Source organism: Stenella coeruleoalba (genome assembly GCF_951394435.1).
Source record: "Stenella coeruleoalba genome assembly, chromosome: 5".
Taxonomy (NCBI): Eukaryota; Metazoa; Chordata; class Mammalia; order Artiodactyla; family Delphinidae; genus Stenella; species Stenella coeruleoalba.
The window spans coordinates 50,120,489-50,147,886 of record NC_137150.1 but is presented as its reverse complement, the minus strand read 5'-3'; the positions used below and the strand labels follow the sequence as shown (position 1 = coordinate 50,147,886).

The window sequence follows — 27,398 nt, the reverse complement described above, 5'->3', positions numbered from 1 at the left end:
ACTGTATACCTGTTTGCCGAACTTGTCCTTCTATAATGGAGTAAAGTGAACAATGCTGAGAAGTCGTTATATCATCCTATTCAGTCTCATGCCATTTCATGGCTCTGTTTGACCCATTTTAGAACAGATTTATTGTTTTATTCACATCACTAGTCATAACAGCCACAATTCATGCTTCTAATGGTTGCAGAATGACTAAGCATTTCTAAAATAATGCCAAGTTATAAAGGAAAAAGAAAAGTATTAGGTGTACTTTATAAACTTTTCATATAAGAGATTTCATGTCTCTTTCTATCCAGAAATACACCCAGCTTTTATCCTCAAACATCAGATTTTCTACATCTTATAAATTTACCATTCTTTAAGATTTGTCTTAAAGCTCTACAGTTTTCTGTTGCACAGAATTTGTGACTGATTTTATAGCCTCGCCTTGTTTTTAAAATGATTGAAGCTGCTTCTGAGTTTAGAAAACTTGGTATATTTATATATATATATCTATATCTCTTTGTAAAGAAAGAACTCTCAACTTTCTCCAGGTGATTATAATCACTGTAGGAGTCGTCAGAATTTAATCCATGGTTTAAAGCCCCACTTGAAATTCTTTCGCTCTTCCAGTGAGTCTGAGCAGGGGCTCACTAGACCTAACGTTGGTAAGTGACGTGTGACGCGCCGCAGTCTCTGTAGGCTTCAGCTTTTGCTGCATGAGCAGAGTGACCGTGTCTCTGGATCGGCTTTCCATTCTCACAGTGTTCACCCCACGTATACTTTTAGAATGGATAATCTGATAAGTGTCTCTAAGAACTAGGTTCTCGAATAAATTAATCAGGGCCTAAAATATGGTGGAATGAAGAGGAATTTGGCTGGATCAGATTTAGTAACAAGTGATCATCATCAGAAACAGCAACCATAGTAAAATTGTAAGCTAGCGTTTATTGTGTGCAGACTCTGCCGCTCACTGCCCCGAGCGCCTGTGGGGCTTGGTAATAACAGCGTTATCTCCTTTTTACAGAGGAACCAACGGCAGGGTTAGAGATGATAAGTGATGTGCCCAGAGAAGTTCTAGTTTATCAGTCTCCCAGAAGTCATGCTTCAGACTTGTGATTTAGCAGATATGTAGATGACTACATCAGAACCTTTGGGCTAAATTCTTAAGGCCACAGTTCTATGTACTGTTTAGGAGATGGCTGAGATAGAGCCCAGCTAGCATGGCTGGCTGTGAGTCACTTGTGGCTGTCAGGAGCTGATGACCCTGAACATTAAGCTGGACCTTGAGCAGTGGTTCCAGCATTCTGTAGTCTGGAGAGACTGCAACTTTTAAACTGATTAACTGTATATAGTGAACCAAAGCTCCCATGTAACTGTTAAGTAAATTTGTTTGTCTTAAATCACATTGATATAAAATACGTAAACAACATTGATATATATTAAAATATGGAGAAGAGCATATGTGGGGAGACATTTTCTTTATTTAGCATACAGCTAGTCCTTGATGCCTAGGTGGATTCAGTGATAGCTCACAGTAATTCCTGTGCTCCGTAGAGCGTCATAGCCCTGAGACAGGGCACTGGGGAGTCCAGAGAGCCAGGTCAGGGGTGCATGCCGGGGCAGACATTAAAGATAAAAGGTTGCAAACAGGTCCAGGTATTGCTTTGTAATTCCAGAGTGTGGCTTTGCTGCGTTAGAACTGATGATGAGATGGAGGAATGAAGTTGTGAAACATGAAGTCAAGGGGACTGAATGATAGTGTTGCTGACAACAGGATTGGGGGCAAGTGGAAAAGAAGATGCAAGCTGGGTGCAGACTACGTTAAGTAATTCAGGCTGATGGCAGGCTGAGAGGGGTGATCACCATAGTGGTGAACTAGGGACAGCAATGTGGGTGGTTTTCAGGTGTTGATGGAAATCCTCTCCCTAATAAACTGGATACACGTCCAGTGCAGTGTTTTTTATTGAGAGAGAGAGAAGAGAGAAAGTAAACAACCTAAAATCCAAGAGTAGAGGATGGAGGATGGTTGAGAACATAATGAGCAGTTCATTCCCTTGATGGAATTACACAATCATTAAAATCTGTAAGGGGGGGGCTTCCCTGGTGGCGCAGTGGTTGAGAGCCCACCTGCCGATGCAGGGGACACGGGTTCGTGCCCCGGTCCGGGAGGATCCCACATGCCGCGGAGTGGCTGGGCCCGTGAGCCATGGCCGCTGAGCCTGCGCGTCCGGAGCCTGTGCTCCGCAACGGGAGAGGCCACAGCAGTGAGAGGCCCGCCTACCGCAAAAAAAAAAAAAAAAAAAAAAAAAAAAAAACTGTAAGTGGGGATACAAAAATAAATGTATATGACTCATTTGTTCTTTAAATAAGTACTTACTGAGCTCCTATGTCAATCACTGTTCTAGATACTAGAGATGGAATGAACAGCACAGACAAAATTCTGTTAACTAGTAGGAGAGTAAGGATGGGAATTGTATATACAAATAGATCATCAAACACAACGTGTCAGGCGGTAAGAATTATCATGGAAAACAGTACAGCAGGGGAAGGGGGGAAGGGCAGAGGGGAGGAGTTACTATTTTATATGGGGAGGGGGTCAGAGAATGCTTTTCCAATGAAGTGAGTTTTCGAGAAAGATCAAAAGGGAGAGAAGAATCAGGATAAGATAATGTCTGTGGGGAGGGAGTCCAGCTAGGAGGAGTAGCAAGTGCAGACTATGAGGCAGGAGGGGATTGGTATGTTCCAGGAGTGGCTGAAGTCGGGTGGGCTAGGGGAGAATGATAGGAGCGAAGTCGGAGAGGCTTGGGTAGTTTATAGAATTTTGGTTTATACGTTGAGTGAAAAAGGAAGCCATCAGATGGTCTTTCTTGAGCAAAGGCCAGACAAGGTCTGATTTGCATTTTTATAAACGTTTTCTTCAGAGCAGACAGGGGTGGCAAGTAGTGACCAGGCAGGTACTGAATACATCTTGAGGTGGAGCTGACAGCATTTGCTGATGCACTGCATATGGGATGTGGGGGATGGAGAGGACTCTTTCCATTAACTACATTAAGTTACAAATTTAATTTTTTAATAGGAAAAAAGTTAATTTACTTAAATAGGAAAGCCAAAGGATAGTTGAGTCCTTCTGGCGCAGTGCTTTGCAAAGTCTATTTCTTGGATCCTGGTGTTTCTCAGGGGGGCTCTGAGGATAATACTGAGGGCCCCGGACCCTCCTACCTCTATTGGTACCTGAAGGCCCCGGACCCTCCTACCTCTATTGGTACCTGTGTCAACCAGAAAAATCCCACATATATTATTTTATATATTGGACTGCCATGTGAATTTGTATTGGGAAAAAAAAAAGGAAGTTCTACTATTAATAATGAAGGAAGTTTAAAGAGCACAGCTCTACATTTAAATCATGTAATGACTTAAACTTATATTGTCTTATAGGACTTGAAACCCAAATTAAGCACAGAGTGACTCTTCATTATAAGTTTGAAACTGAATGTTTACTTGAGTTAATAACTTCCTTTCCTGAAGATATGAACTGGATTAACTTCTCTGCAATGTTTCACTTGAATGGAAAAGGCCATGGCTGAACGGGGCTCCTAGCGAAGCCCGGGTTTTTTTTTGTTTTTGTTTTGTTTTTTATGCTTCATCATGGTTTCCTTTGTTTTCCATACTTTTTTTTTTTGTGGTCTGTGTTTTCTTTTTATAAATTTATTTATTTATTTATTTTTATTTTCGGCTGCATTGGGTCTTCTTCCTGCACACAGAGTGTACACGCAAGATCACTGTGGGTTTTTAAGTAGAAAAAACTGCACTAAAATCAGCTCATCTTAAATGTGATTAGTAACTATGGTAGATTTCTATAGTATATATTTTAATTCAAAATCACTCAGCCATCTTCAAGATTTTTTTTCTCTTAAAATTATGTTGCAAGAGGGAGAATTTCAAGCACATTGTTCCCTTGATACAGTTATTTTTAAAGGGTTGAATTTTTTTTTTTTTTTTGTGGTACGTGGGCCTCTCACTGTTGTGGCCTCTCCCGTTGCGGAGCACAGGCTCCGGACGCGCAGGCTCAGCGGCCATGGCTCACGGGCCCAGCCGCTCCATGGCATGTGGGATCTTCCCGGACTGGGGCACGAACCCATGTCCCCTGCATCGGCAGGCGGACTCTCAACCACTGCGCCACCAGGGAAGCCCAAAAGAGTTGAATTTTATTCTTCTTATATTCAGTAATTGTTTGCTAATCTTTTCCTTTTAAGCAAGATTTAATATATGGCTGATGGGGAAAATAATTCTTGCCATTTAGTTGAGACAAGTGTTTCAAACTCAGATATCTAATCATAAGGGATAATGAAGAGTAGGTTAAGTCATTTCTAAACTCTGTTTTCAGTGGTGTAGAATGTATAACACTTATTTTCACTCTCAAAGAGCTTATTGTCTAATAGGTAAGTGGTGGTATTACTAACCTAGTGCCTTAGTAATTCATCAGGGGGAAATATCCTCTGGCAAGAGTTGTCAGCGGAGCCTTCTCCACAACCGTAAACCTGATCCACAATGCCAAAATCCAAAAAGTTTCAAGAACCAAGAGATTTAAATATATATATATATAACTCATTGGGGACCTGTTTCAGAACTGGCCATGAATATAGGCAGAAATTCAGTAGGTAGAGACTAAGAAGGGAGAGAAACAGGCACTCCAGGTAGATGTTATATCTTAACACACATATGAGAAATGCCAACAACAAAGGGGGAAACCAACAGCAAAATGAAAAGACAACCTACTGAATGGGAGACGATATTTGTAAATGATATATATAATAAGCAGTTAATATCCAAAATATATAAAGAATTAGTATAACTCAACAACAACAAAAAACAACCCAATTAAAAATGGGTAGAAAAGCTAAAGAGACATTTTTCCAAAGAAGACATACAGATGAACAACAGACACATGAAAAGATAGTCAACATCACTAATTGTTAGGGAAATGCAAACCAAAACCAGAATGGCATATCACTTCACACCTGTTAGAACACCTGTTATCGAAAAGGGAAAAAATAAAAAATGTTGGCGACCACGAGGAGAAAAGGGAACTTTCGTGCACTGTTGATGGGAATGTAAATTGGTGCAGCCACTTTGGAAAGCAGTATGGAGATTCCTCAAAAAATTAAGAATAGAACTACCGTATGATCCAGCTATCCCATTTCTGGGTATTTACCTAAAAAATACAAAAATAAAAACCTAATTCAAAAAGATATATACACCTTTATGTTCATTGCAGCATTATTTACAATAGCCAAGATATGGAAACAACCTAAGTGCCCATCAGTGAATGAATAGGTAAAGATGTGGTAAATATATACAATAGAATACTGCTTAGCCATAAAACAAGATGAAATCTTGCCATTTTCAACAACATAAATGGACCTTGAGAGTATTATACTAAGTGAAATAAGTCCGACGGAGAAAGACAAATACTATGTGATTTCACTGATATGTGGAATGTAAAAGACAAGGAAATAAAACGCAGAAACAAAATAAACAAGCAAACTAAACAGAAATAATTATGTAGATACAGAGAACAGAGTAGTGGTTACCAAAAGGGAAGGGATTGAGGGAGGGTGAAATGGGTAAAGGGGATCAACTGTATGGTGATGGATGGAGAATAAATTTTTGGTGGGGAGCATGCTGTAGTGTATATAAAATAGAAATATAATGTCATACACATGAAACTTACATAATGTTATAAACCAGTGTTACCTCAATTAAAAAAAAGAAATTAGAAGATTCTGGATTTTAGAAAGGTAATACAATACCTGTACTCTATATTATGTTACACTCCTGGCAAAGTCCAGGAAATACCCTATAAGCAAATCATTTCTATTCGTGCAATATCAAGTGGGATAAATAAAGATAATTACCTCAAGTTCACGTCAGGTTTTGCTAACAAATGAGCTGTGAAGAAACATTTGGATTTTCAGAGCTTTTGGGTTTTGGAATTGCTGTTGATAGGTAGTTAATTTGTATGGATTGGGCTGGTGGGATATAATTGTACCAATATCTGGAGAGTCTTGAAAGTCAGGCTGGGTCATTGACCCTCATTCCTTAAATGCTGGAGAATCCCTGGGGAGGTGGAATTTGGAGGGGGTGGGGGGTGGAGGGGAAGGGTAGGGGAATAAGGGTGGTATTTTACGAAGGTCATACTAGAGACATGGGGAGTCTGACTAGCTTGTTCCAGTGGGCCCAAGAATGAAGTGAATAAGAGAATCTTTTTTCAGAAGAAAGAATCCGCAAATTTCAGTAGGATTTGAGAAGGGTGATGGGGAGGTGGGTGGAGAAGACAGTGAAGAAGAGAGGGGAGCCAGAGGTGATTCTGAGGTTTTGCTTGAGAAACCATGAACAGAAAGCAGAAATCTCAAGGGAAGACTTGATTTTATGGGAATGATGGTGATTCTAGTGTTACGCATGAGTTTATAGTTTGGTGGGACAACTAGGTAGATAAGGTCAAGTGAGGCATTGGACGTGGCTGTAGATCTAGAGCCCCAGTGAGAAGCCAGGGCTACAGGGGTACGTTTAGGGGAAAGCTGGGGAAAACCTTGTGAGGGAGGAGCTAGGAAAGAAGATCAAGAAGCGTGAGTTGGAGTAATGGTAGAGGAGTGCAGCCTTGGAAGCCAAGAGACGAGAGAAAAAACAGGAGGATGTGGCAAAGTCAGAAGACACCGGGTGAGGGGCAGGAAGATACCCTCTTCCCTGGTGGCACAGTGGTTGAGAGTCCGCCTGCCAATGCAGGGGACACGGGTTCGTGCCCCGGTCTGGGAAGATCCCATGTGCCGCGGAGCGGCTGGGCCCGTGAGCCGTGGCCGCTGAGCCTGCGTGTCCGGAGCCTGTGCTCCGCAACGGGAGAGGCCACAACAGTGAGAGGCCCGCATGCCACAAAAAAAAAAAAAGTTCTTCATGAACTTCAGCAGCCAGAGTCTGGGCCACCGATGGATGAGGCTTGCAGTAAACTGGCATGAAAAACCGGTGCCAAAAGACAAGGCAGATGCAATTATGAAATCAACTGGGAGCCAGATATAGACTAATAAGAACCACCTCAGGTCGGCATTGCTGATGTAAAAAGTCCTCCCTTCCTGCTCGTACGTGTTCATGCAATTCTGAGCAGTAATCGCAGTAAGTAGGAGTGTTTTGTTCTGTTTAGCCTTAATATTATTTCATTTGTTCTGAGGAGGACCCTGATTTATTTGGACTAGTTTTGGCCATGACTAAAACCAAAACCTAATTTGAACTGTGAGCAGGTTGAATTCAATTAGCACCAAGATCATTATCTGAGACTAAGAATTTGCTTTGTTTTTCTTATCAAAACTGATTATTAGGTGAGATTTTTAAACAAGTATATGTGTATACATATAAAGATTTAGCCTGGAGTTTCTCAATTGATGAAAACAAATTTTATATATAATATATATATATATATTTCAGAATTGACCCACTGTTTATCTCGTTCTTTGTCCCCTTTTTTTCTTTTACTGTTTTTTTAATAAACAAAGTGCCATGCTTACTATAAAGAGCCTACAGGTGAGCAAATAGACCTACCAGTACTTTGGCCTTTCAGTCTTAGAGAGCAGGAAAATAAATCACTGGGAGAAATCAACAGAATTCTATTTTTAACATTATTGAGTTTTGTTCATTGTTAGCATTTTAAGACGTTTTCCTTTTACAGAAAATTCCAATACCGTTTGGAGGTTAATTATTCAGTCTGAGATAGAATACTAGCAGTATGTGTGGTGATTGTTTAAAAACTTTTGCTCTGCAAATACTTATTGATTGCCTACTGACTGCCAGTAGCTATACCAGGCACTGAGGAGGCATACTCCCCGCCCCAAAGTTTATAGATGAGTGAGTGGGGAGCAGGGAGGAGCATCCTTACACAATTGGGTCACAGAGTCAGAGACCCTGAGGTGTGCAACTGTTAATGGTTCTACAGCAGTGCTAGGGACTGCCTCTCCCTGCTGGGATCTGGGAGGTGTCTCTAGGACAGATGACAGCTAATGTGGCTCTTGAAGGAGGATGAGGAGTTCAGACCAAGAGGGAGGGAAGAACCTTCTAGGCAGAAGGAATAATGTGCCAGCTGCATGATGAACCAGGCCTGTCAAAAGCAGTGAGAAGTATGGTGTGCCTGGGGTCTGGGCTGTGTGAGGAAAACAAGGACCAGAAAGAGAGATTGTCAGCAGTTTGAGAAGAGCTCTCTGTGCATACTAAACCCTTAGGATTTGACCCCCTCTAGGCAGTAGGTCATCCTAAAGGCTTTTAAGCAAGGAGTCTGCATTTTTAGAAGGACAGCTCTGGGGCAGTGTGTTGGTAGGGAGACCAGTCCGGTACTCTCAGTGGCTCCTGCACGCGGTACCATTTATTCATTCAACAAGCATTTTTGCATCCAATGTCTATCTGTTAAGTGTCTCTTTTGTGCCAAGCGCTGCATTTTGTGATTTGTAGTTCTGCTAGTTTTCCTGCTTAGTTGTCTTTGTGATCAGCATATTCCATAAACATACAAACTATTTAAGTCAACATATTTACCCTTAAGTAAAATGTTCCCGACAAAGTTCTTTGTGAAATACTGCAGTGGATTGCTGCTTTTGCGCCTGTGTGGTTATGAGCTTCTGTCTATTGTTACACTTCTTATGGATGTCATTTATAATTTTAGAAAAATAGAATGTTAAAGCCCAAAAGATCTTAGATGTCATCTGGGCCAAATGTTTCCTTTCACACATAAAGGATTTCTGACCCAAAAAGATGAAGCTCAGTGTCACTTAGCTAGTCAGTTCCAGGGCTGGAACACAGGCTGTCTGCAAATTTGAGGTTCTTGCATTTTGAGATGCAAAAGACAAGAATTATACATTAGATGTGCACCATATTGGTTGAGGAAAAAGAAGGACATGACTTCTTTATGGCCTCTGCATCTCATGTTCCTCCACCTGACCTGACTTTACTGCTCTCTCATAGGCTCTCCTAGCAAGTTCTTTATTCACAGTTAACCCTGTGATCCATTCCTCCAGTGATCTGGTAGATGGTGAGAATAAAATATTAAATTTCACTGCCAAATGATGAACCTGATTATAGCCCCAACTACCCACTAATAGTAAATTCATGAGGGTTTTAAAACCTTGTCAGTCCACAGCCTCATGAACACATGCCCTCCTAGTTATGAGGCTTAAGAAGAAAAGTTAAGAAGTCTTTAGGTGTTTAATAAATAAGAGATGAGCCTCCCTCTCTGGGGTCCGCCTGAACCAGTCTCTGAGTGAGTCTTGCTGCATTTACAGACACGGGCTCCATCCAAAGTTTGCAGACGGGTGTGGGAGAGCTACATGGGGAAACCAGATTCTGGCATGGAAAGGACTACTGCAATTTTGTCTTCAAAGATTGGGTTCAACTTGATAAACCTTTTGCAGGTAAGTACCATGGTAGTGGGTGGCTGCTTATATTTTGTCTTTTCCTTGTCAGCATCTCAACAAGTATGCATGTGCATGATCTAATATCTTTTGTTTTGTTTTGTTTTGAATATTTGGTAAAACACTGGAAGCTATGATTCAGTCATGTACTTAAGGGCTTTTCCTTAGAGTAAGAAAAGAAAATGAAATAGAGCTTACTTGTTGGAAATCTCCAGCTTCCATATAGGCATATTTTAGGGGGGTAAAAGTCTGTAATTCTCCAGGAGATGGTTCCCTTCCTTTGATCATCTCCTTTTTTCTGCGTATCATCTTCATCTTCCAGCATTAAAACAACACATTTCAGATTATCACTGTGCTTGTATATCTAACAGGAAATAGGAACGTAGCTTAACATTATTTCAACAGGATAAAAAAGAAAAATGTAACGTCAAGTACACAGCTTTAAATAATTTGTACCAACTCACATCTGCCTTGCCTAGTGATTCTCTAATAAGTGAAGTGGAAACATATTTGGGAGAGGTGCGTGGGAGACTGTGTTCCTCACTGTGAGATCTATGTTTCTCTTGGCTGTAAAGGTATTGTTCTATCCAAGCCAAGTAATATACACACGGTGGGCATTACCACATTTTCTTCTCTGTATCGTAGTCAGGGTCAGAGCTGGGGTCAGATGGCTTGTATGCCTCTGGGCACATAAGTGAGCGAGGACCTTGCCTGGTGCGCCTGGGCAGATTTCATTGACAGGCACTCCACCCCCCGGATGCCATGGCATGACATCGCCTCTGTAGTCCACGGGAAGGCTGCTCGCGACGTGGCCCGTCACTTCATCCAGCGCTGGAACTTCACGAAGGTACATAGGTGGTCTTATCGTGATTCAGTCCACATGAAGAGAAACAGGCCAGGAAAAGGAGGCGAGAAGGGGCTGTGGTAGCCACAGCTGTGCTACCCATCCACTCTTGGGTGCCCAGTTGTCAGAGTGCCTGGGTCTCTGAGCAAAAGAAAAAGAAAATGTTCCTGAACTTTCACACCACAGACAGTTCAGAGGGTGGAGGGATGATGCTACTATCACAGCCTATGGTTTAACCCTTTGAACACTTGGGACACTCAGTGTCGTTCAGGCATCTGGCCGGGGCTGATAGTCACGTGGAGGGCTGTCGGGCTACTGCAGGGGGATGGGAGCCTCGTTCAGGTAAGAGAGCTGGAGCTTGCAAGGCCTTCCAATCCTGGCACTGCCCTGGGCCCGTATTGGTACAGGCTTCTGAGAGGCGGTTCTGAGCAAAGTGAGTAGTATGAGAAAATGGAGACATTTTTCTTTTCTCCAGTCTGTGTCTTCCTTAGTATGATGTCTTCATTACTTGTAAGAATTTGACCTAACATTCCTAAGTTAAGTACCTATCGTCTAGGTGTTATTAAGATTCCATTTTATTTATAGAATCTTAATAAATAAAATGGTCTTATAGGCATTTTGTCCCTACAATATGGAAAAAGATTTAGTTTTATTAACAACTTAAAGTGTCCCCTTATTTTCATTTAAATAACATTATAAACAGTTAGTGGGAACTCTTAGAAATAGTGGAAATATTTTTAACAAGAATTTAGAGGCAAATGAATGAATAAATAAAAGGATAATATTTTTAACTTATTGGACTGACAAAGATAAAAACGCTGCAGTTACCTACAATTGGGTTTGGGATCTATGATGGTCTTATACCTTGCTCCTGGGAGGATAAATTGGTACAACTGCAGAAAACTTTTTAAAGGTATGTAACCTTTGACTCAAAATCTATTTCAGGTATTTAAGCTAAAGAAATTACTCAATAAGTCATTTATCTTGACATTGCATCCAATAATTCATATAAAATGAGAAACAGCTGACATCCTCATTGATAGAAATCGTTAAACAAATTATGATTGTTCCATGCCATTTTACTATGAAATTAGTTTAAAATGATATATAGTGCTTTACTGCTGTTGCAAGATATCTACAATGTAGTAAAAAAATCAGTTTATAAAATAATCCCATTTTTGCAATTGTGTACTTCTATAACTCTAGGTTGTATTTAAGTTTTCTTTAAAAGTACAAAGCAATAATGCTCACTCGAAAAGGTAAAAGAAGGAAAAAGGGAGTTTTCTGTCCCTGGGAAATAGACAGAAAACAAAAATAAATAATCTATTGCCTCTTCACCTAGAAACACCCATTGTTAATATTTCTTTCCCTTTTTCTTTTTCAAATGAACCTGAATTTTTTTTTATAATCACAAAGTAAGGAAGACTGGAACTGTTTTTTCATTTGAATCTTTTTTACCTGATTTTTCTTTATTTTAGATTATGAAACCAAAATATCGGTCCCTTTCTTATCCTTTTCTGCTTCCAAAATCTCAAACAACAGCCCATGAGTTGAAACACCAAGTGCCTGGGTCTGTCCATGCTAATGTACAGGTAAGTCTGGCTTTTCTTTTTCATGAAGTACTACTGGGTACAACCACTCTTATGGGACTAAATGCCTATTGGCTTCAACAATAAGGACAACTCCAAAGCAAATCTAAATAGACCTTTTAAAACTTAGTATTGTATTTTCTATTTTAAATGTACTCAATTTATCCTCTTGTTAAAACTCTCGTATAGATATAATAAATGCATATCTTTAGAAAAGGCCACTCAAGGAGAGGCTTGTCCTGTAATACCTTCTGAAGTGACTCTAGCAACATGATACCCAGTAAACCTGGAGCTGATACCAGTGAAGCACCAGGAATACGGCTGAAACTTAGCATCTAGGAAGCTAGTTATAGTTCAATCTAATTTTGGTTCCTAATTAACCAAATGCCTTTTAGAGACACTTTTAAAAGAATGAGAAATTTGCTTATTAAAGTGACAAAATTTGACCACATCCAGTACAACATTCTCAAATTACAAATAAGAAAATTAAGACCCAGTGAAACTTGGAGACTTGCCCAGGGTCATCGAGCTGGTTATCAACAGAGGTGGAGCTTGAAATCCTAGTCTAGTCCACAGTTAACCAATCTGCTCCCTGTACCAACTCCAGCTCAAGTGTCTTGAGATCATGCAGGGACAGAACTAGGATTGCATTGCCTTTTGTTCAAAGTCATCACTATCGGCGTCAAATGTATTGTTTAAGTACAGAACAGATTGGTGTTTGCCAAAGGCAAAGGGTGGGATGGAAGGGGTGCAGAAATGGGTGACAGGGGTCAAAAGGTACAGCTTCCCATTTTACTCTTAATAAGTCCTGGGATGTAACGTAGAGCATGGTGACTGTGGTTAACAGTACTGTGTTGTATATTTGAATGTTGCTAAGGGAGTAGATCTTAAAAGTTCTCATCACAAGAAAAAAAATTTGTAAGTATGTGAAGTGATGGATGTTAACTAAACTTATTGTGCTAAAAGTATTTCTTAAGTGAAGATCCAGTAGTCTGCTGCTGACATCACTATTATGGATTTATTTAATTTGGATATGGATTCTGGTGAATATGATTATATAAATGAAACGCCTAAATCAGTTACTTTGTACTACGTGCAAGGAGAGGTGTGTGTATCTAAGAAATAAAAAGACATTTCAGACCGTAGATCGAATAATAGAACAATCAAAAAGATAAATCACTTAAGAGAATTACCTACGGCAAATACTTCGTCATCCTAGGCTAAAGGAGAGAACTAATTTAAACTTAGAGGCACAGATAGATATGCATTCATATGTAAGTTAATGAATATTTTATGAACCTGTTTAATTTTATTCTACTTAGAGGGAAAAATAACCTGTGCTGTAAGATAAAATAGGAGCCTTGATATTAAGAAAATAAGAGAATTTAATTTAATATTTGAGATGGCATTAAAATTGACTCGGTGATCAACTTATCCAAGTTAGCCGATGCTAATTAAGCATCTGTTGAAAAGTTATTTCTGAGAATTGTGTATTTTTATGATTAGCGAAAGATGGTTTATCCCAGTGTTGCATATACAGACATCTTCTAATGTTTTTTGGTAAAGCCCTGGTTTATGTAATCTCTTCCTGCCACCCTGATGAGGCAGATAGATGCTCTGCATATCCGCCCTACAAAACGCCTCCCTTGATTCACCTTCTCCCTATTAGTGGATGTTGTGGTAGAAATGGTGCTAGATCAGTGACTTCTCAACATGCTCACATGTTCATCCCTGACATGCCCAGGCTGCCTGCACTCTACGAAGCCAATTGATTTGAAAGGAAGTTTACCAAGACTCATTAATTCATTTATTCAGTCAATTTATGTCTACTAAGTGCCATCTGTTTGCACAGTCAGATCATCAGTGCACACCTGGATACTGAGGAGACAGACAAAAGGAGTTCTCTGCCTCTGGAAAAGGAGTTAGATGGGGGAGAGGAAGCTGTGATGTTAAAGAATTCAGTTAACAACGCAAGGTGTGGTCTAGGACCAAATGCGAGTCTTGAGAGTATGGACCAGCATGCCATGAGAGGTTGGCAAGTGAGAGGGACAGAACTGGGTACCCCCTTTAAGGAATAAGTCTGCTGCTCAGAAGATGGTAGAACCCACTGCAGCAAACCATTTGCTCTTGAAGAGGTAGTAGATGAGGTTCAGACAGCATAAGGCCAGATTGGGGTTGCCCTGAAGTGCTGGCCTGGTTCATTTTGACCTGATCCTGGAGGCATTAGTGAACTTTGGAATGTTTTTTTGTCATCTGAGAGGAAGCATGATACATGAATGTTTTATGAAGATTAATCTAGATCAGAGTTTCCCTAATTGGGTTTTGTCTGTGAAATGCTAATAGCTATTCCACAAAAAAAGGTTTCCATGGACAGATAAGTTTTTGCAGATTTTTAAAATATAGGACTTCTTAATGCCTTCGTTATGTCGATGTGCATAATGAAATTACTAAGACTGAATATTCTATGAGCGTTTCCCAAGCTTAATTGATGTAGGATCTCTCAATTTGTCACCTATTTCCGTTTTTCCAAGCAAACACACTTTGGGACCTAAAGTTTATACATGTGCAAAACTTATAAGACTAGAAGGAGAATGAACACAGGAGACAAGTGAAGAGACTGCTATAGTAATTCTAGAATACAGTAATTTTGTGTTTATAAATTAGTATTCTTTTTCTTAAAGAAGACTCCTCCATAGTTTAAAAAGTTTTAGACCTCACAAAACATCTACTGGTTGCCAGTAGATGTTTTGCAGAACTGCCAAAATAACTCCAGTTGTGAAAACAGTGGGCACCACCAGGCAGTGCATCTTTTTGAAGACAGGAAAATCTGAGATGACCAGACACTGAAGAAAAGTAAAGAAATTACTCTGCTCCATTTCTCCTTTTCTGTAAAATTCTGACCACAGTATTGTTTCACTTCACATTACTTACTGGCTCTAAACACTATTCACCTTGTTCTAGGCATTGTTGTTGTCAAGTTATGAATGTATAGTGCTTAGCGGGTAAAAGCAATAATCTAGTCCAATCCCTGGTTTTCCAGAGAATCCAGAAGACATCAGGGAGAAGGGACCTGGCTGTGCAGGAGGCTACTTAAGTTTTAAAAAGTTTATAGTCGTATTTTCAAGTCTTTCACTCTCTCAGTTACAGTGTGGCAATAGCCAAATGACTGTTAAATACTCTTGGTTGAGAAATTTAATAAAACGTAATAAAAGTCTTCTTATTCTTTTTAACATTGATTTTAACATAGTTTTTAACATAGTTTATTGTTCATTACGTAACTTAGAGACCACAGGCTTAATTAACTGGAAAGGAGTGATGTAATGTAGCCAGGGGAAGGGGCAGACTGTATTCAAATTCCTGTCTCCGGGCTTCCCTGGTGGCGCAGTGGCTGAGAGTCCGCCTGCCGATGCAGGGGACACGGGTTCGTGCCCCGGTCCGGGAAGATCCCACAGGCCGCGGAGCGGCTGGGCTCGTGAGCCATGGCCGCTGAGCCTGCACATCCGGAGCCTGTGCTCCGCAACGCAAGAGGCCACAACAGTGACAGGCCTGCGTACCGCAAAAAAAAAAAAAAAAAAAATTCCTGTCTCACTACATACAAGCTGTATAACCTTGGGAAAATTATTTCACCTCTCTGAATGTGTTTCCTTCATCTTTAAAACAGGAAACACAATAGTACCTGTCTCATAGGGTTGTGGTGATAGTTAAATAAATTAATCCATGCAAATCACCTAGAAGAGTATACTAGTTTGCATTCTATCAATATTAGCTACAACCTTCAGGCATTCCCTAGTGTTTTCAAAAATTTGCAACAAAGAAGCTGACATTTCTCTGGATGGGTCACAGGCTAGTTCTGGATACAAAAATCTTTATACTATTTATACCATATATATTGAAATGGAGAGAGAAAGAGCATTGGACACAATAAAGTAAATAATAGATAAAATTCATGTTGTTCTTGGGCTTCCCTGGTGGCGCAGTGGTTAAGAATCTGCCTGCCAATGCAGGGGACACAGGTTCGAGCCCTGATCTGGGAACATCCCACATGCCGTGGAGCAACTAAGCCCGTGTGCCACAACTACTGAGCCTGCACTCTAGAGCCCGTGAGCCACAACTACTGAGCCTGTGAGCCACAACTACTGAAACCCGTGCGCCTAGAGCCCATGCTCCACGACAAGAGAAGCCACCGCAATGAGAAGCCTGCGCACCGCAACGAAGAGTAGCCCCTGCTCGCAGCAACTAGAGAAAGTCCACATGCAGCAACGAAGACCCAATGCAGCCAAAAAAAAAAAAAAAGATTTAAAGAAAAAAAATTCATGTTGTTCTTTCATCTGCAGAAGGGAACCCAGTTATTTAATTTTTTAGTACAAAAGCCCTGGGCCTGATCACCCTTAGGCATGTACTACTGGTGATTCCACACCAGCTACGTGCATAGCTGTCACAGAAGCTATGGCCGACAGGGCCGGCCAAGGAAACTAGAGCTACAGCAGCCAGAATGGAGACCTGCCCTCAGCAACATGAATTTCTGCTTCTAAAAATGTCATCCAGACCTGAGAGCTGACTTCAGCAACTTCCACTGACACTTTAAAATAATCTTGGGTGTTTCCCCTCAGTGCTGGGTATTCTCAGAAGCCTGGCAAGAACACGCAGAGAAGGCATAGCAGGAGACAGGCGTGGGGAGGGGGTTGGAAGAAGGATGATTCTGAAACTGCTTAGGCACAGAGTTTATAAAAGAACTTGTTTTCTCCCTAAGAAGAACAAACTATGTTCCTGAGCGCTCGTTGCCACTTACGATAAATGACCAAGACAGAGGACATCTGACATTTCTATTAAGGTAAAAGAAAGTTCTCGATGACAAATTAGCGTTAACACGGAATCGATACGTGGAACTATCCTTTTTATTAAATTGGGCAGCTTATAGCAGAAAAGTTGTTTCTTAGACAGTCATTGCCAAGAAGTTCTACCGAACTGAAGGAAATAATTCCGGTGGAGTCATGTCTTCGATCTCTTTGTCTATTAAAAGAAAAGAAAAATATATAAAGGCAAATGTAAATGACATTCAAATTATACTATTGGAAAAATTTGTTCCTACACTTGGGGAAAATGTCCAAAAGACACTCCAAAGGATGTCAATGTAGGAATCAATGTAGATTTCAAAGGACAGCAAAGCGTTTTGTATAGTGATAGAACAAAGTAGGTAGGGAAGGGTGAAAGAAAGCCACTTGATTTATTTCTAAGGAAGTTCCTTAACATAGAAGCTGCTTTCTGTTTACGGACCAGGTCTTCGTACAGTAAGGCTTCTGTGCATCTTCCTGTGGGTCTTGACTGGCTGAAGCCACGTGAACAGGGAGTGTTCACTCAGTGCCCAGCATTGCACTAAGTTTTTTATGGAGTATCTCATTTAATATTCACTAGTCTCTAAATTATGGTCCTCTTTGACCCCATATTTTACAGATGAGGAAACTAAGACTTTGAGAGGTTATTACACAGTGAGTGTTGGACGGGATGAGACTGGATTCTAAGCAGTCTGCTTCCAGAGGCTGAGGTCATAACTGCTCAGCAGAGAGACTGTTTCCAGTGAGTCCCAGGATGGTTGTAAACACCAAAGGCCCCAGCAAGGCAAAGCTGCATGTCATGCTTGCCTTTTGATATTATCCTCTGTTGCCGCAGACCCAAACCCAGCCCAATCCAGCCCCAACTCTCCTTTTGTTTTCTGGCTCCAAAGAGCCCTCAAGTCTGCATTTTTTCCTAGGACTTCTCTCCCCTTAAGTCTTATTCTTCAAAAAGCATATTCTCTTCCTTTCCTTCAGCCTCAAGTTTAACTTTTCACTATTGCTCAGGCCAAAGGCTCATCCTATTCGAATAATGACACACTGTGATGTGAATGGATGACGCTCAGCTGTAGAAAAATGGTTCTTAGAAGGAAGAGCTTGGAATTCCCTGGTGGTCCAGCGGTTAAGAGTCTGCACTTCCACAGCAGGGGGCCTGTGTTCGATCCCTGGTCAGGGGAACTAAGATCCCACAAGCCACGTGGCACAGCCAAAAAAAGAAAAATATGGAAGGAAGAGCTTGGTAATCTGAGGCAGATTCTTGAACAAAGTCCATTTCTGCTGCTCCTTGCCTGCAGTGCTTCTCAATACAGACTGGAAGAATGAGACCCAATAATTTGAGCACTTCTTTTCTCTCCCCAACTCATGCCACTTGTGAGCTGCAACATGGAGGCCAACTTCTACATGAGAGACAAAAAAAAAAAAAAAAATAGTGCTTTTGTTCCATGATTGACTTGGGAGCTCAGAGAAACAAAAAAGAATTAAGATATGTACTGAATTTATAGGGAATAAAAGCATTGCAGTAAGAGAACAGGAACTTGGGACAAATACTAAGAAAGTTTTGAAAGTTTTCCTTCAAGAAGAGATTTCTGTGTTTTAAGCCACATATTCAGCTTGGGCCCACTGTATGTAAGGGGATTAGAGCTTGTAGATAAAGAGAAGGTTATCTTTTAAGAAGTCAAAAAATAGGACACAGTACAAAGGAAAATGACTGGTTTTAGTTACAATCTTGAGGCGAAAACATAAAATCAGAAATATGCCCTTTATAAAGGGCATAAATATACTTTAAAATTGTGTATTCAAACTTGAAGTTTGAAAAGCGTGGGTTAGATTTGATTCTCAATCTACTTGGGGCAGTAAGATAAGCCACATTTCTGTGTGTGTAAGGAGGAGTTTGAGGCTTGTCTCAGTTACATTGGATTGAAACAGAAATGCAAGACAAGTTAGGTCAGTTAAGAAAAAGAAGTGAGTAAATCTTAAATTTGAAACAAAAGTAAGTCAATCAAAATGTCTTTGACTTAGTAGATTAGTTTACAAATTTCCTAGAACATCAAGCATTTAAAGCAGTGGAGTTGGTCCCTGGTTCAGGGGTAAAAGAGAAATTCATATTTTCAATTTATCTTATAGTGATAAATAGATTTTAACTAATCAGAATCATAGTAAATGAATCATAATTCCAAGTAATTTTTTTCTGTATTACTTGAAAGATATGTTCAAGTTTAACCAAAAATGATGACTTTTTAAAGTTAAATGACTTTTCATTTTGAGAAAATGATGTAGATTTGGATCCAGACAATAAGACAGGTAATGCTGAGCCCCCTTAGGATGTAGGCAACCCCCCACTTCTATGGTTTTATAGGCCTCAGGGGGGCTCCCCCCTACTTTGCTTATGCTTTCCCACAGGCTGATGCCAAAATGGTCTTCTTTTGGCTTACAAGTGTACTTAATATAAACATTCAACTGCCTTTAGAAAGGAAAACTTTTACCATTATCCTTCCCAAGAAAGACGGCAGATATGTGACCTTCATGCTTTCCCTTCATGGCCGCCATTGGCCTTCAACCTTAGATTTCTTCCCCAGTGTGTCTAGTCCCAAGAATCCGTTCTTCAACATAGCTGTTCAGGAAGACTTGGAATCAGTTACTCTCGACCTTCGAGTTGAAACTTGCTTGACACTCCTGATTTATGTATTATGCAAATGAGTTTATTAAGCCTTTGAAGCAGCAGATTTTGAGAGTGTGAAAGGAAAGAAAGTATAAGGTTTTGGGATTTGAGGGCAAGACTAGGACATTACCACCAAGGTGGCATATAAACTTTGCTCATAGCTTTTTAGAGAGGTAGATCAACCATATATCAAATATCCACTATGTGCTGCGTAACATAGTGCTTTGTGTTTGTTATGCCATTTTTTTTTCTTTGCAACAGCTCTATGTGGGAGTGTGTGGGTGGGCAGATGTGTGTGTGAGAGAGAGACAGAGACAGAGAGAGCAGTCTCAAGTGTTCAGAGGAGGAAACTGAGCCTCCGTGATGTTAAAATGACTTGTTCAAGATGAAAGAGCTAGTAAGTGCAGAGCAATAGTGCATATCTCAAGAGTTCCTATCATTCCAGTATACTCTGCAGTTTTATACACTGTTTCCAGAGTAATATAGAATTGGATCAGGATGGGTGGCAAAAGAATCTTCTCAAGGTTGCCTGCATTTTAGGGCTGTGCTCCTTAGCAACAAAATTCAACATAAATTTGAGTGGACAAAGAATGGAAACCTCTATTTGTTCAACCTTTGTTATTTCTGCTGATGAACAATAATGCAGTTCCTTGAAGATTATGTGAATCAAGCTATTTTCCAAGGGTGCATTATATTTACCTAAATTTTTCTTCTGAGATATTTGACTATTCTTAGTCACAGTTAATTTTTCCAATTTCATTTTACAGATTCATCTGATAAAATTAAATAAAATGCTTTGAGGGAACTATATTGTAATAAATACCTCGTAATGAATAAAGAAATAACATTTTGAGAATGGCACAATCAGTTTTAGCAAGTATTAGGTTTGAATTTCAGTAGCCTTATATGTGCAATTTTTAAAGTTATTGATTAAAGCAAGAATTTTACCAGACCTTTTATATATAACAGATATAAAACTGATTATGTATTGGGTCACTTTATGAATTTCTAAGGATGGGCTATTCTTTTATTTTCAATTTCAGTTGACCTCATGAGGAACAGTTCCAATATATATTTCAAACCAGGATTAGTGAATATATTTTTATAGTGATTCTTCTGTGATGAAACTCTATTGCTTAAGGAAAGTCAAGTAATAAGCATTTATTGACCACCTACTATATGACTAACATTATACTGGAACCCTAGTTAGAGTGCTGAAAAAAAATGACAACCAATGGATTCTTAGTGTTGAAAAAGCCTTCCATGTGGCCAGACTGTAGCCTGGCCGGACTGCAGTCTACTCAGAAGTGTCTCGGGCATGATCCACCACAGCTCAAATACATCCTCTAAGTTCTCATTAATAACAGCAAACACTTATGTAGCACTTAGGTGCTTGGTCTTCTTCAGCTCACTGCACAGTAATTAATTTAATCTTCTCTACAACCCTATAAAGTGGATACTCAGTTTTATAGAACAGAAATCTGAGGCACAAAGAGATTGAGAAACTTGACCAAGATCAAAGCCACTAGGTGGTTGAGCTAAACTTTGAACCTAGGCAGTCCCACTGCACAGCTGTGTATTTAACGTATATTCAGGTGTCTGAGCTGGATGCTCTTGTTGTAATCCAGGAGGAAGCGGGTGAGTGTCTGAATAGAGGGAGGTGGTATGAATGAGAAAGTTGAGAGTTGAAGTGACACACCAAAGATCAGACAGCTAATTAAAGCCAGAATCAAGATTAAATGTCTAAATGAATCTGTTTGTCTTTTAGAATGTATTGTTCTGAACAGTATCTATTTGAGGGAAAAAGAGTAATCACATTGTCAAGTCAGAGCTAGGGTGACTGTATCATATGATTCAAACCGGGACACTTCTGAGAGTAAAAGTGATGTTATTAATACGTGAGGCATTCTGGTGTGATTGTGGGGCTATAACAGAAAAAGAGTACAGATGGTCACCCTACTCATAGCCACCAAAAGAGGTCCTTCTGAAGCGCTCTTTGTAGAAACCACACCGCCTGGTTTCCAATCTTGAATGAAAATAATCCTGGGGGGAAGAATATATATTCAGGATTTAATTTCCAGCTGGGCCCCTTCATTATGGATGATGTTTAAGGACCAGTTCCCTACCTACCTACTCTGCCTTGGCCCACACATGACACACAAGCCACTGTAATCAATTAGTTGTTTGGAAGAAAAAGATGGGCTTCATTTATTAATACCTCTGGTGTCATCTCCATTGTCTCATGTTTGCTCATTTCTGATTGCTGCCTTATAGTTGCTCCGTTCTGCTGCTGATTGGTCTGCTGGTATAAAGTACCATGAAGAGTCCATCCACGCTGCTTACGTCTATGTGATAGAGAACAGCAAGCACTATATCTATATAGAAGTAAGTCTTGCTCGTGTCAATTGGTATGACAACCTGCCTTCCTGTAAATATCACAGAGACTGCAGGGTCCCCGAACTCAGGACCTGCTGCATTAATAAGTGTATGTTGAGATGTGAAGAGGTCACCTGAATTTTGATTCCCCCAGCATACCTGACATTCACTTTGCATTTTCATTAACTCGGGATTCTAACAGGAATCCCCCAAATCCTTATTATTAAAATGTATCAATTCGTAATATTATTAGCCAGAAATGTCACAACATGGAGACGTAAGTTTTGATTTGGCTTGAGTTGGAAGGTGTAAATGTGAGGCATGTGCTGCTTCAGGAGAGCACACGCAGGGGTAAGCTGTTAACATAGAGACCACTGGATGCCTCTGGTTTGGGGATGTTGGAGTGGGGAGAGGGCAGGAAAAGGAACATGGAAAAGGGAGATGTAAGAACAGCGAGGGCAAGTACCAACTTCTTCAATTCTGTGTCAACTGCCATTCATTAGAAAGCTTTTTCAGTTCTCAGAGTTTGTGTGTAGAGACTAGGAGAAAACCCGTGGGTACTGGATTTAGTTTGGGAACCTTAATTGTGCTTCAAAGTAGATCTGGAGCTAGTTCAGAGCACTTGGAAAATCCTTAAAAAATAAAAAGCCGTGACAATGGAAAGATAACTCAGAGCACATCTCTCTTCTTTATTTTAGTATTTTCTTTCCCACTGAATTTAAAAATATATATGGAGAGAGATGGGGTCACTGGGGAAAACCATTCTAGCCCTACTTTCCTTCCCCTTGAGTCCTGGCCCTATCCCCTTCCATGAAGTGACAATTAATTGAAGGAAAGTGGGAAAGAATTGGAGCTTAATTTATTTTACAGGCCTGGAGAAAGAGAAGGCTGATTAAAACTATTAGCAGGCTAAATGCAATGTGGTATCCTGGATGGGTTCATGCAACAGAAAAAGGACATTAGTGGAAAAATTAGTGAATTCTGAACGAAGTCTAGAGTTTAATAAAACTAATACTATTAGTGTTATTAATTTCAACAACTATACCATAATAATGTAAGATGTTAATGGCTGGTTCATCTGTTACCCAGCATCCTTTTGCTTTGTCTCTTTTTAGTAGTATTAAATCAGCCTTTCTTTGTAACGCTACCACAGTACTAAATGAGGTCAGGAATGCCATATTGACACACATGGCTGTAGGCATAAACTTGGTTGAAATGCCTGTAGCCGAGGTAAGCAGTTGGCATTCACCCTGCTCCCTCCAAAAAAGGAGAAGTGAAGGATGTGAGTCTGTGTTACAGCTGCTGAGGAATGCTAAGCTTCTCTGTGATAAAAATTCAGAACAAACACGGTTTGGTTGCCACTGAGATTTTGATTGTTTGATGCCCTAAAGGGAAACATATTCTCAAATGAGTTCTTGTCTTCCTCAAAGTTTGTCTTCTGGAAGCTGTTTACAGCTTTATGCACTTAAGTTTAAAAGCGTGTACAATAGTAAAAATGATAATGTGGCAAAAGGATGATAATCCTATTTCGAGTCATTGCCTATATATCACTTTACCTAAGATGATCAGCAAAGATTACTCTGTGATGATTATACTTATAAATTACAGGTGTGTTATAACTATTTGTATAGTAAACAGAGCGTGTGATATTCATAATACTTGTACCTAATTTTCAACAATCCATAATGTAGCAGCTAAATCGTTCATACCATTATAATAATAATGTTGTACCCTGGTTTCTAAGTAACAGTTTTAAAGAATGTTGCATGAATCTATAAGCAGAAGTACTTAAAGAAAAAAAATATTTCTCTTTCCATCTTATTGGTTTATTTATATAATGCAACATACTTCAAAAGAGATTTGTAACTACTTAAAATAGAAGTTCAGGAATAATAAGAGACCTAAACAAATGAGATAAGATCAAGGCAGATACTAGGAAAAGTGGAGAAAATTAGACCAGAATTCTACCATCTACCCTGTTCAGAAATAAACTTAGCATGAGATAGAATGTTTACCAATATGGAATTTTTAATCAGAAGCATTTATACAATATGTGAATCTGAAAAACCTGATTTCTCTATTAAGTTCAAAATGTTCCTACCATTCTAAGAATGTAACCTACAAGGAATTTGCATGGTTAAATAATAATTTAGCTTTCCACTTTACTAAGATGATATAGGTAATATTGCTTAGAAATGCATGAGACCCAGAGTGACATGAGACTTCTTTTATTCCCAGTGTCATTTACTTTCCCGAGGTGATTTTAGGAATCAGAACATGTCTGCTAGGTGAAACATTTTTTTTTAAAATATCAAAGTAGTTTTTTGTTATATACGACATTTTCCTTGTATGCATGCTACTAAGATAAGAAAAGCATATTATAAATCTCATTTATTTTGTGTAGAACCAGTTTTTCATAAGCTGCTCTGATGACAAAGTTGTGTTCAACAAGGTTGGCGATGCCATTGCTCAGAGGATACTGAAAGCTCACAGGTAAGGTTTTTGGCGTTTTGGTAGGAGTTGTTACTGCAGATGTTCTTGCATTTACTGCTAAAATGACTTTTGAAAGCCCATTTTTAAAATACTATCTTTTTCTAACAGGCATGACTTTGGTTCAACTACCAGTAGGTTATTGATTCCTTAAATCTGAGTCAGTTGCTGAAAATTTTTGAGTCCGTTTTTGAGGGGCTCTGAATGCTCCCAGAGCACAGTCATTTTTTCCTGGCCAGTCTCTTTCCCACGCATTAGATTTGTGATTTGATTTATTTAAAGGAAGACAGTGAGCTGTGTTCACTTAAAACTCAAAGCAAAATAGTCATAACGTTTTTCCATGGGTTATATTTAAATTCTTTTTACCTTCTGTCGTATTTTTTCAACTCATGGGATTATTTTCTTTAATAACACTTTTATTAAGATATAATTCACATACCATACAATCCACCCAAAGTGGACAATTTAGTCATTTGTAGTATATTCACAGAGTTGTGTGCAACCATCGCTGAATCAATTTTAGAACGTTTTCATCACCCCAGAAAGGAACCGCATACTTATTAGCAGTCACTACCCATTCCCCCTATTCTTAGCCCCTGGCAACCACTAATCTACTTCCTTTCTCTGTAGATTTGCCTGGTCTGGTCGTTTCATATAAATGAAATCATACAATATGTGATCTTTTGTGACTTGCTTCTTTCACTTAGCTTAATGTTATAGAATGTACCAGTATTTCATTTATTTTTATTGTCAGGTAATATTTCATTATCTGGATATACTTCATATAAATGGATTTATCCATTCATCAGTTGGTATATATTTGGATTGTTTCTACTTTTTGGCTATTATGAATAAAGATGCTATAAACATTCTGTACTAGTTTTTATGTGAGACATGTTTTCATTACTCTAGGGTTGGAATTACTGGATCATATGGCAACTCTATGTTTAACAGTTTGAGAAACTGTCAGCATGTTTTCAAAAGTGGCAACACCATTTTCCATTCCCATAGTGTATGAGGGTTCCAGTTTCTCTGTATCATCGCTAATACTTATTATTATCTCTCTTTTTGATTATAGCGATCCTAGTAGGTGTGAAATGGTATCTCATGTGGTTTTGATTTGAATTTCCCTAATGACTAATAATGTTGAGTTTTCTTTTGTTTATTGGCTATTCATGTATTATCATTGTCCGTTGTTTAATTAGGTTGTCTTTTTTTATTTTCATTATTTTTGCGGTACGTGGGCCTCTCACTGTTGTGGCCTCTCCCGTTGCGGAGCACAGGCTCCGGACGCGCAGGCTCAGCGGCCATGGCTCACAGGCCCAGCTGCTCTGCGGCATGTGGGATCTTCCCGGACCGGGGCATGAACCCATGTCCCCTGCATCGGCAGGCGGACTCTCAACCACCGCGCCACCAGGGAAGCCCTAGGTTGTCTTTTTATTACTGAGTTGTAAGAGTTCTTTAGGTATTCTGGATACAAGTCATATCAGATTTATGATTTGCAAATATTTGCTCCCATTCAGTCTGTTTTCTTTTTTACTTTCTTGGTAGTGTCCTTTGAAACTCAGAAGTTTTAAATTCTGATAAAGTTCCATTTATCTTTTTTTTTTTTTTCCTTTATTGCTGTGCTTTGGTTTCATAGCTGAGAAACCACTGCCTAATCCAAAATCATGAAGATTTATGCCTGTTCTCTTCTAAGAATGTTATAGTTTTATCTCTTACATTTAGGTCTTGATTCATTTTTAGTTACTTTTTGTATACGGTGTGAGGTAGAGGTCCAACTTCATTCTTTTGCATGTGAATATACAGTTGTTCCAGCACCATTTGTTGAAAAGTCTGTTCTGTCCCTAATGAATTGTCTTGACACCTGGGACTATTTCTTTTTATGGCTGATTTTAGCTCTGTGTAAAAACAGCAAAATAAACAAACAAACAAAATCATTACATTTTATTATCTTAATTCATTGAACATATGCAGTGGAGAATGCTAAGTACATAAGCATTTGGGGCTTAAAACACATTTAAGAACATTTTATAACAACAACTGCCAGCATTTTATATGATTCACAGTTTATATCTACAGACTCTTACTGAATTTTCACAACTACTCTTGAAAGTAGATCATATAGTTTTGTTCTTCTTATTATTGTTGTTTCTGTACATTTTTATTTTTTTCTGCTTAATTCCTTTATCAGCATTTAAGCGAGATACCTCTGCATTTTTTAGTGGTTGGTCTGGGGATTACAATATGCATCTTTTTTTTTTTTTGTCCCCATTTTTAAAGTTAAACTGAGTTGAAAGAGTTGGTGTGACTTGTCTGGGCCACTAACAGCAAAAGGCAAAAACAGCTTTGAAGCCAAGTCTTTGGACTTCGGACCCAATGCCTCCCACACCATGTAACTCCAATGCATTGACAGTTAGGATTAGAGACCACTTCAGGGTTGCCCCATATTGAAGCAAGTAGGTTGGGCCTTTATAATCTCCTCCTCCCATTGACTGGTCTTTGGATGTAGGCTGACTTCAGGAAATGGGCATGGCCTTGGGTGAGGCAGGCCCCTTTGGCCTCTGGAGGGCAGTTCCTGGAGAAAGGCTTCACTGTGAGTGAGTAGCCAGCGGCCAGCTCTCTCAGCAGCTGGGGGAATGGCTGTCTTGATCCCACAGTGAGGGCCTTCGGGCAGCAAGGCACAACACTCACCCATCCTGCAGGCTGTACAGTGTTTCTCACCCCTTCCCATGCATCAAAATCACCACTTTACAAACACACAGAGGGCTGGACTCAACTCCAGGCTTGCTGGATCAGAATTTTCTGGAGGAGGGCCCAAATACCTGTATTTTATAATATTCTACAGGCACTGCCAGGATTATATAGTACTCATCTAGAACAGCGTATATGGCCATAAATATGAATGATGGTCTGTGTTTTTACAAGTGACCTTTATTCTTTGCCTTCTCATACGCTTTTTTTAAGAAAGTCACCAAGGACTGTTTCTGAGATGACTTAAAAACAGTCTTGTTTCCAGTTAAACACATATGTACGCGCAGAGATTCCTTGCATCCTTTCCAGTCTCCAGTCTCCCAATTTTCTGGGTCAATTTATGTCTCATTTACAAAATTGCATTATATTTCTGACAACTCTTGCATTTTATTGATGTAGGAGCGTCCCCTTTATAAAGCACATTTGACAAAA

General features: G+C 39.6%; 1 protein-coding gene across 5 annotated transcripts in view; it reads left to right on the top strand.

Moving 5' to 3' along the window:
* Nucleotides 1–27,398, top strand: part of PLD1 (phospholipase D1) — a gene marked incomplete at its 5' end in the record, with an annotated part of 202,545 nt that overhangs the window by 126,813 nt on the left and 48,334 nt on the right. For 3 of the 5 annotated variants that reach the window (XM_079923388.1, XM_079923387.1, XM_079923384.1), the window contains 6 exons: nucleotides 537–650; nucleotides 9,297–9,425; nucleotides 10,154–10,272; nucleotides 11,748–11,861; nucleotides 21,621–21,731; nucleotides 24,127–24,215. In XM_079923388.1, the coding sequence (XP_079779514.1) occupies nucleotides 537–650; nucleotides 9,297–9,425; nucleotides 10,154–10,272; nucleotides 11,748–11,861; nucleotides 21,621–21,731; nucleotides 24,127–24,215 (676 nt within the window). The remainder of the gene's footprint in view (nucleotides 1–536; nucleotides 651–9,296; nucleotides 9,426–10,153; nucleotides 10,273–11,747; nucleotides 11,862–21,620; nucleotides 21,732–24,126; nucleotides 24,216–27,398) is intronic. The other 2 variants (XM_079923385.1, XM_079923386.1) reach the window with 1 other exon arrangement.